Raw genomic sequence first — 19,571 nt, forward strand, 5'->3', positions numbered from 1 at the left:
ACTGCTATTCCAGATTGGTTTTCTTGGGCTACTACTTAACAGTAGGCAATTACCTAAGAAGTGGAGTCAAACTGGGAGGTGATAATCCCATTACATTGTTGCTTTAACTTCAATGTGCAAACCTCATTTATAGATGGTATTCAGCGAAGTGCTAGGCATGTGGCTTCAATGGAATCACTTCCCCCTTTCCTCCCTGCCCCAATGCACTCCATAAATCTGTCCTGGGGTTCCCCCAACCTTCCAGAGCAGTTTTGGGTATAGCACTGGGCATGGGGGGGGGGTGGAAGGAGAGATCAGAATCCCCCTCAAGTTGTGCAAAAATGTAGTTGAATATCACCCTTAGTCATTATGAAGAATACTGGCTTGCCGCAAATTATAAACCACAGTTCTGCAAGGTGTAGATTCACAGTAATGTGAACTAAATGTTATGCAAATGTACAGAGCTTTAATAAACCAGGGACAAATGCAGTGTTTAGCACAGTCCTCCTGCAATCCTGGCTCCTTTGGAAGGAAGGACAAGATAGAAATAAAAAAAATAAAAACATCAGAAAGGGTTGCATCTAACACTGCATGAGCAGAGTTAAACTCATGGAGCAGGATACCTCCCCTTCCTCTTTTCTCCCTGTGTGTGCCCAAAGGGTCTTCCAACACCCTGGAAGGGGTTGGGGGCTGCGGGAAAGAGAAGGCTCAGTACCATTGTCCAAGAAGAAGTCTTGTTTTGCAAACATAACAGCAGCATTGGATACAAACCAAATAGGTTTTGTGTGTGTGACCCCATGTTAGGCTACATTGTGTGGCCTAATTGTGACCAAAAACTAGAAAACAAAATTAAATGAAGACCTTTTGCACTCCATATAGGCGGTTCCAGTCATGGGTGGACAATATTTTAAGTAAATACAGCTGGCAGCCATGTCAGACCATTTCCCAGCTGTTCTTTTCCTTAAAATATAGAAACATCCCCCCCCCCCGCTGCCGCCCAAGAAGAGAGTGGGTATGTTTTAAGGTTACCATGAGTCCAAATAATTGATCATTTTGCCACATCTGCTTCTAATGTGTGGTAAACCCCTCTGAGGAAGATAAACAGGTGATCACACTTTCAAGAAGACCAAACTACTGCGGGAGGGAAAGTTCAGTAATTAATATGGAAAGTAACTAACTTGAATCTTGGTTGTTTTCTACATTTAATACAACCCAACTTGTAATCTGCAAGGATATAAATGATTTTTATTGGTAGCTTTGAGCTTATTATTGGAAAGATACCAGGATCCTGAAATCTATCTAAATGATTTTCAACACAGTAAGCTGAACAAAGCAACAGTTGAGATGGCTGCAGAGGTCAGAAATCCTTCGGATCTAAGAGTATAGTAACCGAATATGGGTTTAATTAACAATGAGAGCAGAGCCCTTCTGAGCAACACAGAAGTGATTAATAAGAGCTTGAACACTTGTCTGCTCAGGAAAGGAACGGGAGAGCATGAGAAGGGGAAATGTCTCTGTGAGGCTGGAAGTGAAGAGAGCTAAATACGTGACAGAAGACTGGCAATTAAATTAGAAACAATAAACACAACTGCTATCCTTGATTGATAGCTATTTTGGTTTTATAAATGATGTGAGGGAAGGGAGTCTCCTGCCTTTATGGGAAAATACATGTCTGTCTCCTTTACAAATTGGCATGTCTGTCTCCTTTATAAATTGGGCTTGGTTATGTCAGCCAACAATACATGAAATACATGAAATTGGATTAAGCGGAGAGCTTCTGGCTTTTCAGAGTAGCTTTATTGTAGATTCTGAGCTTTATTAAAAGATTAATAAGAACAGATGGAAGAATCTTGGACTGGAGAGAATGAGAGAGTGGAGAGAGAGGCTAAAGCAGGATGGGTTTTCCATATACGCCTGCCTTTATTTTTAACCCCCCCCCCCACCATACTCTTTGCTGGATCAACATTTTCATCTTGCAAAGGAAGGAAATGGAGGAGGAGTAAAGGAGAGAGGAGGGGACATGATCTGGAGGAAAGAGGGGAGGGGGAGGGGGAGATGGAAACTGGTGATCATTTCCCAACCCTTAAAGTCAAAATTCCAGATGGAAATTCAATCCCCCCCATAATGACATACAGTGATGGAAAATAAGATTTACAACTTTAGCAGAACTGTAATTCTACCAAGAAAAAAAGTGTCAGTCAATCTTACACTTGAACGAATGTCAACGAGAGACCTGAAACTGGCTTTGTCATATTCTTCCCTCCTTTTCATCTATTGCAAAAATGTTCGGGAGGCTTTAAAAAAGGGCACAGAAGTCCCCTTGAATCTGATGAAGGTCTGACCCCCTTAGATTCCATTTATAGCCTGACTCGGATGACATCCCCCTTGACTAGCAAACTGTCCAATCCAGCTGCAAGTGTCAAGATTGTATTAGGCACTAAGTGAAATATATATATGCCCTTATGGTGTTCAACACACTGGGTCTATCTCCAAGGCACCGGGCTGTAGATCATCCTCACCATCTGCTGCTCCTCATCCAGGAATCTCTTATAAGGGTTTTTTGGGGCACCTTTTAACTTAAAAAAGAAAGAAAAGAAAATGGCACCAAAGAAAGACGCCAAGAAAGCAGCTGCACCTGCCCCAGCACCTGCCCCAGCACCAGCACCAGAACCAGCAAAACCCAAAGAAGCAGCAATTGATCTCTCCAGCATCAAGGTAAATGGATGGACTTATGTGGTCACTGAAGCTAGAAAAAACAGGTGCATTATCTTATTCTAATCTGGAAGAGTATTTTTGGCTGGTCTTACTTATGGCTTGAATACTTTAATGAAGCTGAGCTGGAAAAGAAACTGGGCATTTTTTTCTGAAATACTTACAGCTTATGTGTATTTTTTTTTTTAAGGCACAGCAAATATTTATTTCAGTAGCTGAACTTGGCATGTTAGAAAACAAAAACCTATGGCGGTGTTTTTGTTTTTTGATTCTGGTGTCTAATCTATTTCAATTTGGCCTGAATCAGAGCTTTCTCAGTTAAATTTGTCTGTGCTTACCTTGTCGGATAAATAAAAAATCGTATAAACAAAGTTCACAGCAGATTTGCAATTAATTAAATTAAGCAAATCTCCCTCCTTTTTAATAAGGGTTAATTAGTGTGCAATTTTTATTCTGAAATTATTATTATTATATATATATAGTTATCGGCTGACTAGCCATTCATTCTGGATATATTGCTTTGCTTATTGTTGATGTGAAAGAAAAATAGCAAACCAGTTCATTTCCTTTAAGCTTTAAAATTGGGTCAGACTCAAACTTGGATGTGAGATTAAAAGAAAAGCTGACATGTTTCAGTGACTACATCTTTCATCTCTGTGGATCATGATTTGCAAATTGCAGTGACATGAAAATACTTTTGAGTGTTTTTACTTTTTCAAAGTTGATGCATGCCACCATTTAGTTGTTGCATGCTGGCATTAAATGTTATGCAATGCAGTCACTATTTTGCCCAGGATTTTAACTCAAAGTGTGATCGGCAAGGAAGCCGTCTGCCTGTGGAATGAAGCCAGAGGGACAGACCCAGCTGGATAGATTCCCTGAGTGACTAAGCAGAGCGTCATCTCGCCACCTACAAGCCCTTTGATTGATCACAGTACCAATTTAGGAAACTCTGCTTAAGAAATGAAGCCTAATATGGCAAGTTAAACAGTGAAAAATGCTGTAAGGGTGGGCAAGAATTTTGATACTGTAGCTCTCTATTTGAACCACCAGGTCCCTCTAGGGAACTCTTAATCATTTTAAGCTGGCAAATGTGGCTTACTTTGCAATACTATCGCTGCATGTTTCCTCGCAAGTAAGTGCCACTGCCTTCAGTGGGGCCCACTTCCAGCATGTAAGTATGGTTAGGATTTCAGTCTTAAGAGTCCTCCATAACTAATCCTGAAATAGCACACTAATCAGTACCAAAGTGTTGTTAGGTCTGATTCTTTGACACCTAAAAAGCAAGCCACAGGGGTGCCAGAGTAAAATCCAAGGGAGCATTATATCTGCATTGCCTAAACAGTGATACTAGACATTTGAAAAACAAAAAGTCTCAAAACTGAACCGAGAGGAGACAGGGCTCCAACGAGACCATCTGTGGCACTTTTTTCCAATTATAATAGATGGTGGATTTCTTGTACACTGAGCTATGAAGAAGAATGTGGGCTGTATTTTCCCCTGAAGTAATTTACATTAGTTTCAAAGCTGCATGTATCCAATTCATTAGGAGAAAATAGAATTTTCAACTCTAGTGGCTCCGGTTAATTTACCTTTACATAAATATGCTTAATGGTGTATTTATCATCTGAAAGATGGAATACTGTAATTTCAGCCCTCACAACAGCCCTGCATGACCCTCTTCTTCAGACATGAAAGCACTTTTCTAACTCAAGAGTGTCACTCTAATGGCAGAGGTGGACCTTCTGTGACTGGCACCAGAGCTCCCGGCTTTTATACCTAATTAGCTAGCGCACAAAAAATGAATATTCCAATTTTACTGCAATACAGTATGAGAGGAGAAACCTTTTGAATTACTAAACAAACATTTTGCATTATTACCTCATAAGATGTAGCCTTTTAGTTGAAAGTACTCTATATACACTGTCTCAGGAATTCTTAGGACAACCTTGTAACAAAAGTCAGTATTTTTACCCTGATGTGTGGGGACTGAGGATGCGAGACCACCTAGAGAGTGCATGGGCAATTTACCAATTCATAGCCCATGCTCTTTATCACTCAGTCACTTCTGAAAGAGTATTCCATTTCTGAAGCATACAATCCCTGTAATCTCTGAACACTTGTATCAAATGTCTAAATACATTTGGACAAAGGTCTAAATAACCATTCTCCAACAAAACTAGATGTGAGAAAGCCACCCTCCCAACTTACAAATAACAGGGGTGGGAGGCAATTGCACTCCCTTTCCTTAGATGTACCCAGTCCTAAAACAATAATGGTTGGTTCCTGTGTTCTAGCCCTGTGCTCTGCTCATATGTCTTCTTACTTATATGGCCCTGTTCTTTACCACATTTGAGACTCCTTATCCTCACAGTACCCCAGTGAGGTAGCTGAATATTCTTATCCTCATAACTGAGGCCCGGACAGCCTCATGGGGATAAGGTCACCTCCTGAGATAGTTGCCGTTCCAAGGATTAGTGCTGGGAATCTAGTCTCCAAGCCTAAGAACCATCTTGATGAATAAAATGCCCAGCACTGTAGCCATTTACATTTTTGAGAACATTTTTCTTGGACATTCAACCTAGACTCTCAATCCATCTCCCCCTCTCCCTGGGTGCTATGTTCCAGAGTCCTTTCCATTGGTACCTGAGGGAGTTGCATTAATGGCATTTGCCACTGAATAAATTGATCAAAAGCTATAGTTTATTGCTTCAACTTTGGGGATTTAAGTTTCCAAGGCTTTGTCTGAGACCCAGCAGGCAAACAGATGATAGAGCTGATTTAGCTGGATTCTTTTTCAATTTGGCTCTGTTCTGCAGCTTCCCTTCAGGCACCCTCACGCTCTTTAGTCAAGGAACCCTCATATGAACAGATATTTCCTTTCTCAATGGAAACAAGAGTTTTCAAGCAACCGATGAAGAAATATGCAGCCTTTCCCTACAACAGAAAATCCCAAGTAACCATTTGAAAACAGCCTTGACTCAGCACACTTGGTTGATTCTTTTTATTTAAAGCACTGCATAAACTATTTCCAGCTTCTCTTTAAAATTTTGAACATTAGTAGACAGTCCTCTGGTGGCTAATATTTGCTTATCCATAGCCTTTAAATTCAGTTTTTTCTGAAGGGCGGTGCTAGATGGCTTGCTTTCTAGCACCACCTGCTGGACAGTAAAGCTCTAACTGATTTAATGCGACACATTCGCCTGACCGGAAACTCCACTAATTTCTAATACCCTGTCGTGTCAGTTACATCTCAAATCAAACCACTCTGTGATGCAGCTCACTACAAAACATATCTATTTAATTGCCACTGACCTGACTTGGAATAAAATGCTTATATTAAAACGACTTGATATAAAAACACGCCCGAGGAGCTCCTGGAGTGTGACGAATATTTCCTCTATGTTTACCATGTACAGCAGGTGAAAATTCCACCTGCCTGCGGGTTCAGCCTCCTCTACAAATCCCAGGACAAAGTACCTTCAGTTGGCGCCCAGTGAGAATAGGATCATTAACAGAAAAGGGCAAAAGGAACATTGCTAGACCTTTGGGTTTATCCTCATTATTAGGAAAGATCCAGCAGATGCCTATTATGGTGGAGGGAGGGACAGAGAGCGCAGGGGACTTCTTAAGCTGCTCTGCTCCCACCTTCACTGTGGTGCTTTCTTCCCCCATATGTTTCAAGGCCAGGTCAGTGAGCAAAGCATCCTCCGTCGCTCTGGCCATCCCTCGTCCTCTCCACATCTCCTGAAGCAGGGGGAAGGGCAGCCCTTTTGCTCTTGAGGCTGCATGGATGGGTGGGGCCAGATTCAAATAGGGGTGGGGTCACCTCCATTCCTCTCCCTACCACCAGAGGTGTACCTTGGTTCCCTTGCACCCTTGGCAAGAAGACAATCTGCCCCGCACCCCACCCCAGTCCCTTGCTCCCTTGGCAAGGAGCAATCTTGGCACCTCCAAAGAGACTGTAAACCAGAAACCCAAAAAGTTTGCTTTTTGTTGCCTTTTGCATTCCACCAGTGATTTCCTCCATCACCATTGGCTTGGCTCCGCCTCTCCTCCTCTAGTCTGCCTGCCTGCCTTCCTGCTGCCTGCCGACCGACCGACCGGGAGGGAGCCCCTTAGGGCTGCAGCGATGGGCCACACCAGTGACAGGATTCCTCAGAGGATGCACCCAGAGGAGCTTGCATGCCTTGCCTGGCCACCCAGAGCAGCTCAGGGAGCACAGAGACAGGCAGCCACTCTGAGCCAGAGTGGAGAGGCACAATTTTTGTATGCACACACACCAGTCCTGTGCCCTTGGTGGGCCACAACCTGGTCAACCCCTATGTACACCTCTGCCTACCCCTCACATGAAATTAGGCCAAGTATAGTACAAATTTGGGCTGTGAGTGCATATGGCCCTAAAGGTGCAGGCTGCCCACCTGCATCTTAAAGGGTGGGGGCAGAGGAAGAGGAGTCTCCTTCCCTCTGCCTGCCCTGTCCTTTAGAAGAATAGGCAAAATTGTGTTAGCAGAACACATGTACATCTATGTGGGTTTGGTGTCAGAGCTCTGCTGATCACATACACCTAATTTATGTTTCAAAGAAAGCAACAATGAGTGAGTCATATCAGGAAAGTGTGTACTGCAGATTGCAGATTTCCCTTAGTCCCACCCAAGCCACCCCACCCTCACATCAGGACTCAGCAAGGGATGCCTAGACAACAGGTCACCTTCACATGCCAATCGAAGTTGTCCCCAGTCTGGCCTTTCTCTGGAACCTGGTATGGGGGTTTGAGAGGGTTCGGCTTCTTTGGTAGGGGTATGAGGTATCAGAGGAGGTGCTCTGGAGGCTGCAAGCAGGGATGGACAGTGTAGGAGACGTTCACCTCTCCCCCAGACACCCAAAGTCCAGGAAAGCAAACATCCATGGAAAGCAAAAATGGGAAGTAAAGTGGTACCTTGGTTTACGAATTTAATCCGTTCTGGAAGTCCGTTCTTAAACCAAGGCGTGCTTTCCCACAGCAGCGGTGGACTCAATTTACAAATGAAACACACGCAACAGGAAGGGAAACATGTTCTGCTTCAAAGGCAAAGTTCACAACCCAAAACACCTACTTCCGGGTTAGCAGCATTCTTAATCCAAGTTGTTCATAAACTAAGCTGTTCTTAAACCAAGGTACCACTGTAATCAACTTTCATAGAAAACCAGATCTCTCCTCTAATACTGTATGCTGAAAGAGCAACATTGTCAGAATGGACGTCTGAAACAACATACTGAGCCTTCCTGTAGGAGAACGTCAAGCTGCTCCTGCTTGCCGCTGTCACCACTTGGTCACTTCTGCTCACTTACTGCTTCCCTCCCTCTGTAGCAAATGCTGGTGGCAAGAAGGGGCAGCAGTGGCTGACCAGAGCCATCACATTAGACCAGGGTTTTTCAAACTTGGGTCTCCAGCTGTTTTTGGAATACAACTCCTATCATCCCTAGCTAGCAGGAATAGTGGTCAGGGATTATGGGAACTGTAGTTCAAAGACAGCTGGAGACCCAAGTTTGGGAAACCCTGCATTAGACCAAGAGAGAGCCTGTAGGGATGCTCCAGATGCTGGGGCGGCAGTAGCTGATCCTCTTTTTTGCCACTGCTGTCAGATACAGAAGGAAAGAACAGGTGGGGGAGTTGGTGCTGGCCCCATGCAGAAGGGCAACAGCTGCTGCCACCAGCACGCAGAAGGAGTTTCGGGAGGCTCCTATAAGCAGGGAGTCCAATGACAGCAATCCCTGACAGTGGACTTGCTCCTCCACCCTACCTTCTAATAACGTATTCAATGACAGACAGAACTAACACATGACTGGTTGTAAATCGGAAGGGAGGCAGGTGGGGGCTGTGAGGGAAAACAGTTTTGTGGGGCTGTGCTCCATTTGCCCCAATAAAGCAGCCTCTGTTGTCTGCGGTGAAGAGCCTTCTCTACTCAAAGAGCTTCCCTGTGCAATGTAGGACTCTGGAAGAGCAAGGTCTGACATCGTACAAATGCTCTCTACTGCGGAGGTTATAGCTGAACCAAATACCAGATTCTGGATTGTGGCCTATAGGGGTATTGCTCTAGGCTGATAAAGTAGTATTGCCATACATGTTTCTTTCACAGGAGTGAAAGGCTGTGTGTTTAAGGACTCTTATTTTGGCAGTCCAAAGTTCTACGAAGGATAGTTCCTCCTCCTCCAGGTCTTAGGTTGAAGCTCAGAGGGCTGCCTGCATGCCCATCTCAACTCCTGCCTGAGCTCTGCCATCCTGTGGCCGACTTTGAGTAGGGCCGCAGATTGCAGTGCATGAAATAAAATGTCTGGAATGAGGGGACTGCAGAGTAGTGTAGACTGTTAATAATAAGTAGCATATACAGCACAGTAAGAGCAATGGGCACAAATCCTGTAAAAAGCTCACCAGCATTTCAGGATATTCAGACAAGTAGACATTGAAAGTATGGCAGAAATGATTTGAATGCACATATATTGGATTGCACTGTTAAGTTAGTCGTGACTAAGACCACAGTCTTATGCACAATTACTTCTGAGTGAATAAATACCCATACTTCAGTCAATCTTACCTTTGTGTAGACAATGCAGTGGGTCTTGTTCCCATACAAGTGTAGATAGAATTGGACTGCTATACTGGAACTAACTTTTCATAGAATCATAGAGTTGGAAGAGACCACAAGGGCCATCGAGTCCAACCCCCTGCCAAGCAGGAAACACCATCAGAGCACTCCTGACAAATGGTTGTCAAGCCTCTGCTTAAAGACCTCCAAAGAAGGAGACTCCACCACACTCCTTGGCAGCAAATTCCACTGTCGAACAGCTCTTACTGTCAGGAAGTTCTTCCTAATGTTTAGGTGGAATCTTCTTTCTTGTAGTTTGGAACCATTGCTCCGTGTCCGCTTCTCTGGAGCAGCAGAAAACAACCTTTCTCCCTCCTCTATGTGACATCCTTTTATATATTTGAACATGGCTATCATATCACCCCTTAACCTCCTCTTCTCCAGGCTAAACATGCCCAGCTCCCTTAGCCGTTCCTCATAAGGCATCGTTTCCAGGCCTTTGACCATTTTGGTTGCCCTCCTCTGGACATGTTCCAGCTTGTCAGTGTCCTTCTTGAACTGTGGTGCCCAGAACTTGATCTAGATGCTATACTCCTATTGATGCAGCCCAACTTTTGCTCGGTTGGATCCAACAATTCTTAAACAGGGAAATATAAAAGGAGAAAGCAGAAGACAAATGAGCATTGTCTTGCATAGAGTCATACAATGTGCTAAGTGTTGACGTGTGACTATGCATGTGCATGCCATTGTATATATGATTTTTTGCATATTTTGACCATTTTCTTCAATGGCTTTCACAAATACTACTCAACCAGGTCGTCGCTGAATGAACACTACAAGTGGTATATGGAGAGAAGGTAAACAGATAAATTGCCTTGACAGACAACTCACAATAGTGTGAAACTCCTATTTGTATCAAAAAAGAGGAAAAAGAAAAGTTTATTAAAACAAACCATGTATCTTCAACCCTCAAACCCCCATTATGCTAAGGCCTGATAGCAGGTTTGCTCACACAGCCAAAGAATCTGCAATTAAAGTCTTATATAGTGTTAGATTTACAATTGATAACAGCATCAATACCATACATACTGCTGCATTGCTTTGCACAAGGACAAATGACAGACACAATTTCTCTCTATTTTGCATCTGTGAGACATGAAGAGGATGAGTGCTCATGATCAGAAAAGGAAGTCCTATGTGGGTAAGATCTATTGACCTGCCACTATACCCAAGGCTGGTCCAAGTGGTCTCTGAGGGTTGGAAGCCATTTCTCTCCTGTTAGACCGAAGTATAAAGTTGGAAGGGATTCATTAGACCATTAAGTCTTCCTGGTCCTACAAGAGCATAACCATTGCCTAAACTTACTATCCTGATGGGTTAAATAATGGAATTTCCTATAAATCTATGCTTAAGTGGCAGGTGGTTGTGCTAGACAAAAGTGGGCTATGTGGTGCCCTCCAGATGTTTTTGGATGGACATTCCCATCAGACCCAGCCAACATGGGCAATGGTTAGGGATGACTGGAGTTGTATTCCAGCAACATCTGGAAGGCACCACATTGGCTACCCCTGGCAAAGAGGATTTCCCTAGGGTTGGACACCATAGGAAGTAGCTATAATTCTATGATTCCATGACCTCTGCCTGTAAAACATACATGCCAGTTAACTAAATGGATTGTATAAGTTTTTTTGCTTCAGTGCTGCTTGAATACTTGTGGTTTTTGAATGTCAAAAAGTACATCATTAAGAAGAGTTTTGCATATCTATTCAGAATATGCATGAAGCAACAAGCTCAAAAAAGTGCTGGCATGATATTACCCTCCAATGAGGAAGATTTAAGACAAGGCTGGACAGGGATCTTACCAGGATTGCTTTATACATGTAGGGTCCTGATTCAGTGTCCTGGACTAAATAGCGATTCATATTCTTCTTAGTACTAAAAGTTATTGACTCGGTTCCTGCCATGCCCAAATTTGTATTATTAAACACAAAACTACTGCTCCCAATAAGGGGGAAATAAGGAGAAATTTCTGTATTTTAAAAACTCAGCTGATGGGCTGAATCACCAAAGTGATGAGTTTTAGAAGATTCAGCACAAGTAGCATTCACACCCATATCCACCCTAAATTCCAAATTTGTATTATGTGATGCTCAAATGGCATGATTATTAGAATATTTAAATGTTAATGCAAAGGTAATGGTTGCTACTGAAAATCACTTCCTCACAGATAGGACTCTATGTACCTGTAGTAACTTTTGGATAAGCTATTCCATATGAGATGGCCAGGTAATCCTAAATCCTTGGGCTGGCGGTACAGTAGCAACCGAGCCATGGTGTTTACTTTTAAGTCAGTCGTGTGTGTCTTCAGCAAAGAGAGGGGTCTTCTTTTAATCCATACCCACAACCTTCCCCACCACTGACCAGCCCAGTATCTGTGAGCAACAGTGTGAACCTTTATGTTGTTCCTACAGAGGACGCCTTTTTATGGCAACGGTGAGAAAACATCTCACTGCTGCTGCTTGGATGCTGCTTGAGGTGCCATAGGCAAAATAATTAATTGTGCCTTGGCATCTAAAAGGTCAAGAACTCTTCTTACTCTAGAGTTGAATTAATCTGGCCAAGAATACAAATTTAATTTTCTGATATTGAAAAATCAAGATGTTGAAGAAACAAAACTGTACATTTGGATAATGACTATCAAAGGGGTGTCATATATCAAGAGATATTAAAGAGTGGGCTTTAAATATGCTCCTTGAACGCTTCCTGTTTACAGACAGAAGTTACATGTTTTGGCAAATAGCACAAACCCTAATGATATTAATACCTCAACATGGCCATTGGAAGCACCTCAAAGGAGACAGGTCCCCTGGAACTCACTGTAAATGTCAATAGCACTGTGTTTCTTCATCTTCTACCGTGCTGATTAGAAAATTAGTTGTGAAGAAAATGGAAGTGCTAAGATGTGGTGGTGGTTCTATTCTTAAAGAATCATTACTCCTAAAGCTACGTAAAAACATATACAATTAGCCCTTGTTACTTCCATTTCTAAATTCCACACCAAAGAAACACGTTAATGGCAAATTTCATTCCCATATTTTCACCACATAAATGTAGACTGAGGCTTTTTAGAGTTGTCCATAAAGGTGACACACACACATCACATTTTAGGTGAGAGCTATGGATCAGGGCCCCAGATTCTTAGTATCAGCTCCTCTCGTATTTAGGTGAGCATTGTATATACAAGTGAATTGGGTTATGCTGAAGATAAAGTGGTGTGAATAAACAACAGCTTCAGAATAGGCCAAGCTTGCAATTCTGCTCACATTCATTTGAAAGTAAGTTGCATTAAAATCAACAAGATTTGCTTCCAAATAAACATACACAGGATTGTTGTTACTTGCGTGGATTTTTAAATATTTTTTTTTATGTCAGCCCCTGCACCTGCAACCTGAAGTGGCACAGTATCACTGCATTCTTTTGCATGCTTGTGCAGAGACTAGACCCAGATGTGTGTTTTCACAGCTGGGGTGGGATGAAAATAGCATTTACGGTTACATTCAACAGTGACAAAATTTGTTACACAAAAAGGATTAAGGCTGTAATCCTAAACATGCTTGCTAGACAGAATGTCTTACTGTATGGTAGGATTTCACTCTCTTTCTATATGCATAAAAACGTAAGGTGCTATCATGCTCTGCCGTGTGCATGGCCACCACTAGGCAGCCATGCCAACTGCAGCATGAGGAACAGGAGGCAGCCCAGGCAAGCTGATTAAAGAAGGGGGGGGGGGGAGAGAACCACTGTTTGAAGTGTCACAGCCCAGTATTATTATTATATGATATCCATGGTTGTAGTAATGTCGACCGCTTAATTTAATGTGATCAGACCACTGATCTGACCAATATGTCAGTTAAGGCATATTGGGCTGCAAACACCTTTAGACCACATTTTGCCCCTCAGAGAATTCTGGGCACCCCACACAGAGTTAGAGTTCCCAGCACCCCTTAACAAACTACAGTGCCCAGAATTCTCTGAGGTAAAGAATGTGCTTTAGAGGTATATTGCGTAAACAAGTCTGACTCATCACTTGCAAAAGTGTCAGAATTCTAGAATGTTATTTACCAATAACGTAAAGCTTCTAGATCCTTCCTCACAATTCACACATTTGCCACCCATCCGTCTCACTTTTTTATGGGCAGAGGTTCACCTGCTTTGAGCAGTTGCATGGCAGACAGCAATCTGCCGGTGGTACAACTTTCCTGTATCACCACACCTCCATCCAAGAAAAGCTTCATCTTCTGAGTTTGGCCTATTCTGTAGTTATTAAGACTGCCCATAACAAAGGGGACAACCCAGCTATGGACTTTCAGACATTACAAAGACATATCCATAGCCATTTCTCTTTATATATTTTGAAAACTGTACTGTTGGATGGGACCCTGAGGGTCACCTAATAAAATTGAAAGTAGTCCTGGGAAATGACAATTTCCTCCTACCAAAGACAAAAACTACACCCTATTTCTTTTCACGTTTGTTTCCAATTTCTATGTATAGCAGGATAATGTTGAGATGTTGTTTTTCGCTCACACTCCTCAGTCAGAAGTAACACTATAAGACAGGAACTCTTGCTAATAATTCATCTGCTATCATCTGACACTCCAAATGGTCCTTATTTCTTATTCCCATGCATGGCTCAACATGGAGATAGCAATTCTTCTCTCACTCCTGATTAGCACCTAACTAGAAGCAGTGGGGGAAACTACATTATTCAATCATGTGCTGGTTTTCACCTGGGGCTTATGGAAAACCTCCCTCCGGAGGAGAGACAGGGGCTTTCCCCCCTGCCTTTGGCATGCCCTCCTCAGGGAAGCCCACCTGGTGCCTACTATGCTAAGGTTACCAGATTTTTTTCAATGAATCCAGGGACACTTTTCAGCTTCAATGGATTTTGTCAGGGGACTGATTTGTAAATCCAGGGACTGTCCCCAGGAAACAGGGACACCTGGTAACTTTATACAGTTGTACCTCGGGTTAGTAGGGACGCGGGTGGCGCTGTGGGTAAAACCTCAGTGCCTAGGACTTGCCGATCGTACGGTTGGTGGTTCGAATCCCCGTGGCGGGTGAGCTCCCGACGTTTGTCCCAGCTCCTGCCCAGCAGTTCGAAAGCACCCTTAAGTGCAAGTAGATAAATAGGGACCGCTTTATAGCGGGAAGGTAAACGGCGTTTCCGTGTGCTGCGCTGGTGCTGGCTCACCGGCTGCAGCTTTGTCACGCTGGCCACGTGACCCGGAAGTGTCTCCGGACAGCGCTGGCCCCCGGCCTCTTAAGCGAGATGGGCGCGCAACCCCAGAGTCGGTCACGACTGGCCCGTACGGGCAGGGGTACCTTTACCTTTACCTTACCTCGGGTTAAGAACTTAATTCGTTCTGGAGGTCCGTTCTCAACCTGAAACTGTTCTTAACCTGAGGTACCTTAGCTAATGGGGCCTCCTGCTGCCGCCATGCAATTTCTGTTCTCATCCTGAAGCAAAGTTCTTAACCCAAGGTACTATTTCTGGGTTAGCGGAGTATGTAACCTGAAGCGTATGTAACCCGAGGTACCACTGTGCAATCCTTGGGGCACCAGCCAAATACTTTTTCTTAACCGCGCCCCCCCCCCGACTTTTCAGCAATATTAATAGTTTTGACATATTACAGCTTCATATATGCTCAGTGGTTAATATTGCCTATTGAGTATCTTCAGTAAAGCTTATCAATTTCTTATTGATTCCAATAGCTTTGTTTTGTTGTTTATGCCATTCGCTACTTGGCAACCTGAATTTATGATTCTGTGTGTTTTGTTTTACTTGTGAGCCAGCTAGAGGCTTTTTTCCATAAGCAGAATATAAATTCATTGGACAGTGAATAATAATTCCCATATCACTTCATCCTGGCTCACTCCCCTCTTCTTCCCCAGCATTTTGTGGCTCACCTCAGGTGCCAGCCCAGGTCCCCATGGCATCTTTCAAAAGCACCCAAGCAGGATTTGCCTTGAGGAGGAGAGGCTAGCAAAACTGAATACCTCTTAAAGGGCCCCACCTGCATTCTGCTGAATAGTACGTTGTCAAAACCAAACCAAACTCAGAAGGTCCAAAGGCAAAGGGATCTGTAGAGAATCCATTTTGCTTCAGCCTCGACACACGCAGACTCTGTACTGCTGAGGAATACAACTCATGTAAGATTCCCCAGCTTTCTTCTTACGCACCAATCAAGGCCTCATCCTGTCTAAACCAGTATTACCTCTGAAGAACTGACAGGTCAACCCTGATAATTTTTGAAGTGATTTGAGCTGTAATTCTTCACCGGTTTACAGGTGGGTAAGTCCCATTGGGTGGATCTACTCAGCAATCTATAGTCTATAAGCAAGCCAATCCCATAATGCCAATTTAGCTGTATCTAAGAATTTCTACTGTTACAGCTGGGAAACAACTTCACTCATGAAGTTTCAGCCTCCCTTTCAAAGAGAAAAATCCTTTCTTACCCACAGCAACAGAAGTGCAAAAATGGCCTGGTTTGTGGGGCCGGATGTGCATTCTCCTTGCTTGTAGGATGCCATCTATAGCGCTGGTGTGGCCCCACTCCTGCCTTTAACCCAAATTTACATGGGATTCATTCATGAATCTCATATTCTGAAAGTTTCTATGGGGTGAGTTTATTGGAAATGTAACCATGCCCTGGAGAAGGACCAATCTTGGTCTTGCGGCTCAACAAGGAAAAAATACCTCCTGATAATAAATTTACCATAAGAACTGAATGCCCTACTCCAGATGCTGCTCTTCACCTGCTAATTAGGAACTGTAGTTGTAGAACTTTATTAGTTACAAATTATTAAATATAATTGGAAATAATGATAGCATGGCAATTACTTGTTTAGCCAATGAAAAGGAATTAGGATTTTTCCCACAGCAAGCTTCACATTTCATTATGTCCAAGGGGAACTCCAGAGTCCTTTTTAGCTCATTCTGGAAGCAAAGTTGAGTCCCATTCTGTTACCTCTAAAACTGTGGTAATTATCAATTAATTTTCAAACAAGGTAAATTACTCTACTTTTTTTACCTGAACCAGAATCAAACCTGAGACACGGGTTTAAACTGTTGAACATAAACAAAACTGCATAAAAGCAAAATATATTTAAAATGTGGTCTCCCTACCCACACTTTAATATGCAAGTTAGATATGCAAGTTTTGTATTTTGTAGCTACTAGAAATGTCAAAGAATGGCAAGGGCAATGTTACAGGGATTGCAAATAAACCTGTAAATGTAGTGAGGGAAATGGTCGTATTCCAAACTCCTGTCTCTGAATATGCTACCAGCTTTTTATTATAATGATGGGAACCCTCTCCTGTCTGTCATGAACCAGCAGCATATCATTTTTCCAAAACCTACATGAGCTACATTTTATCACGATTCACAAAATCTAAAAATACAGAATCTTATGAATCATACATACTTTAAATGCTAGAAGTAATTCAGATTACATATTCGACTTCAGGCAACCACCAAGCTGTTCAGTTTTGTTCTTAAGGCTATCAAGCCATTGGTTGGCTAAGTCAAACTATTTGAATCTAATTTTACACCACTAAGGTCCAATTCACATATTGCTCATGGATGTTGTAAAATCACTGAGCTCATGGTAAAATCATCCCATCAGTTCTACACAGGTGAATGTTTTCTGAATGTTTGTTTGATGTGGAATTCACTATGCCAGATTGAACTATTGAAGGCTAAAGTTTGCTCTGTCTTAGTAAAATGCCACATTACATAGGAAACAATATAGACTCATCACTCAAAACTGATATGGTAAAATCGTCTTAACAGTGGCTTTACCATGTTCAAAATTAATGCATGAATCAAGCCAAATTTATCATAAAACCTGCTACTTTTTCTTGGATCTTTAATCATTTCCTTTGTGAACTTAACCTGGGAGTAACATTCCCTTAACATAGTGGATCTTACTTCAAGTAAACCTGCCTAACTCTCTGCCTTAACTGGCAAGTGAACTATGCTGACTGAAAGCAGGAGGGGTGGTTTCCCTGGTGTGTAATAATTCGGGATTAAGCTTCTTAAATTCACTGGCTAGAAAATGTCGTTCTCAATACCAAAGGTATCAGACCTAGCTGAAAATGCTTAAGGCAGCCAGCTGGAGAAACCCTTGAGAGGTTCACTGTCCCACCAGCTGGCTCAATATGAACAGGCGTCCATAAGCGATCAACCTTTTTTGAGGAAGACTACATAAGGAATATTCCATCTTTACGCTGCAGAGTGAAAAAGTGCTGACAGGATTCAAACTCAGGAAAGCAAGCAGCAGCTCCCTGCCTGCTCTTCACCCTCCTAAAAATAGTGCCTACGAGAGGTCCATCAAGAAATGGATCCTTCTTTGCCTTTGCCCTAAGAAAGTTAAAGAACTCCCCTAGGGGGAGTGGCCACTACTCTCTGACACTTAATCCTGCCCATGATGTCACTGGCTTAAGTTAAATAAGAAGAAATAAGCCCAGGGAGTCAGGACCACTCTCAGGGATTCAGGCAGCTTCCAGCCTTGCCTCCTCCTCTTCCCTTCCAACTTTCACAATCATGGTGGGTGCAGGAGAAAATTAGCTCTGCATAGTGAGCCAGTGGTTTGATCTAACATTGTCATTTTCAAGTGTGTAATTAATGCATAGCGTAAGGGAGTCAGAGAACCAATATAGTGTCCTACCAAAATCATGCAGGAGTGTGTGCATCTATTCTTATTGTTAATGTGAAATTACTGGGATTATTTGGGAAATCTTGTCTTATGTAATAGCTCGCATGTTTCCCGTCTTTTATAGCAGGTTGTTGTTATCAATAGTCTGTAATTCATGTGTGCTGAAATATATGTGCAGTAGAATCCAGATGCACAACCTGCCTATGAACAGTAACAAAATGGCATGTTTTTAAAATAAAGGCTTAAAGGACATATGGGTCTTAAACCTTCTGTTTTATTAGTTCTTTTGAATGTAGTATTTATTGCACAATGATATTTTCGATTTACATTATGTTCTCTACTGTAATGCAATAATATGTTCTTCTAAAAAGGATTAGGATATTTAGCTCATACTGTATATATATTGTGTGCTTCTGATTGTGTGCAGGAAGACACTATAATGGACTTCAAATACTTACATGACATTGTTATCTGCTTTTATTATTATTATTATTTTTCTAACATAAACTGCTTTTGGAGGGCTTTGCCCTGAAAGGTGGCCTGGAATGATTTCAAATAATGGAATACATAAAATACATTTGTGGCCAAATTAGTTCACATAAACACACTATAGGATATGTATAACTTTTGTCTGTCAATGCAATTTTCCCTCCAAGAGTACTAGCTTTTTACTTTCCTCTCTCTTTTGCCAAATGCAGTCCTTCAGCGCTGATCAGATTGCTGGTAAGTGGAACATAAATTCAATTCCCTGCGTGTTGATGTGATTCATTGCATGGAACATCAAATACTGGATACTCATTAGCTTAAGTAGGCATTGTTCCATTAGCAACCTGGTGGCATCTCAGCTACACTTGAAAAATCGGACAAAATCCCCTTCTTTGCATCTTGGGAAGATGTTTCAAGGAGCAAGCTGGATGCTGTCAAGTCCAACAAGTATTTTTTTTTTTTTAAAAAAGGGGGCTTTTTGTGATTGATTTTTTTTCTAACAGATCGAGTTCTCCAAGGAACAACAGGATGGTAAGTTTATGGGGAGAGCCAGTAAACATAGAGAGAGGTATTTTAATACCATTGGAATATGCCCGCTGGTATAAACAGTGAAGCTAAATTGACTTCAATCATGTAGACTTCCACCACTTAAAGATCAGGCCACAGATTCCAAATCACTTCTTTAGATGTTTTATGTTTTGCTGCTGACTGCCTTGAAGCACAGATCACAAGAGAGTTCTGCCTTCTCCTTTTGGCACAGAGCTCTTCAGAGAGCTGGTAAGGCAGTAATGAGAGAATGAGGTTTAAAGCCATTAGTAAGGAAGAAAGCAGAGAAACAAAAATCTATAAATGTTGCATATTGATAAATAAATAAATGAAGCCAATGCATGTATGATTATGACTCCTAGGAAATACTAAGGGAATATCAAGCTGTATTGCTGGAGTGGGGCAGAGCTAAATCAATTTAACTAAGAATATGGTATGTTATATGAGTGTCATGAATTAAAGGGAATTTGAGGCTTATTTATTTATTTATTGTAATCAGCCTGTTGTATACATTTCATAATTCCAGTAAATTAATGTTCCTACCCCCACAAAAAATATTT

At 42.2% G+C, this 19,571-nt stretch overlaps 1 protein-coding gene across 3 annotated transcripts in view; it reads left to right on the forward strand.

Annotated features, from left to right (window-relative positions):
• The first annotated feature begins 2,234 nt into the window (after positions 1–2,234).
• MYL1 (myosin light chain 1) overlaps positions 2,235–19,571 on the forward strand; it is a 33,915-nt gene continuing 16,578 nt past the window's right edge. Inside the window, exons 1-2 of one of the 3 annotated variants that reach the window (XM_083715202.1) lie at positions 2,235–2,694; positions 18,969–18,996. In XM_083715202.1, the coding sequence (XP_083571328.1) occupies positions 2,578–2,694; positions 18,969–18,996 (145 nt within the window). In that variant the 5' untranslated portion in view covers positions 2,235–2,577. Of the gene's footprint in view, positions 2,695–17,592; positions 17,871–18,677; positions 18,703–18,968; positions 18,997–19,571 lie in introns of those variants that run through there. The other 2 variants (XM_083715204.1, XM_083715203.1) reach the window with 2 other exon arrangements.

The sequence above is a fragment of the Podarcis gaigeae genome, assembly GCF_964106915.1.
Source record: "Podarcis gaigeae genome assembly, chromosome: 1".
NCBI classification, from domain to species: domain Eukaryota; kingdom Metazoa; phylum Chordata; class Lepidosauria; order Squamata; family Lacertidae; genus Podarcis; species Podarcis gaigeae.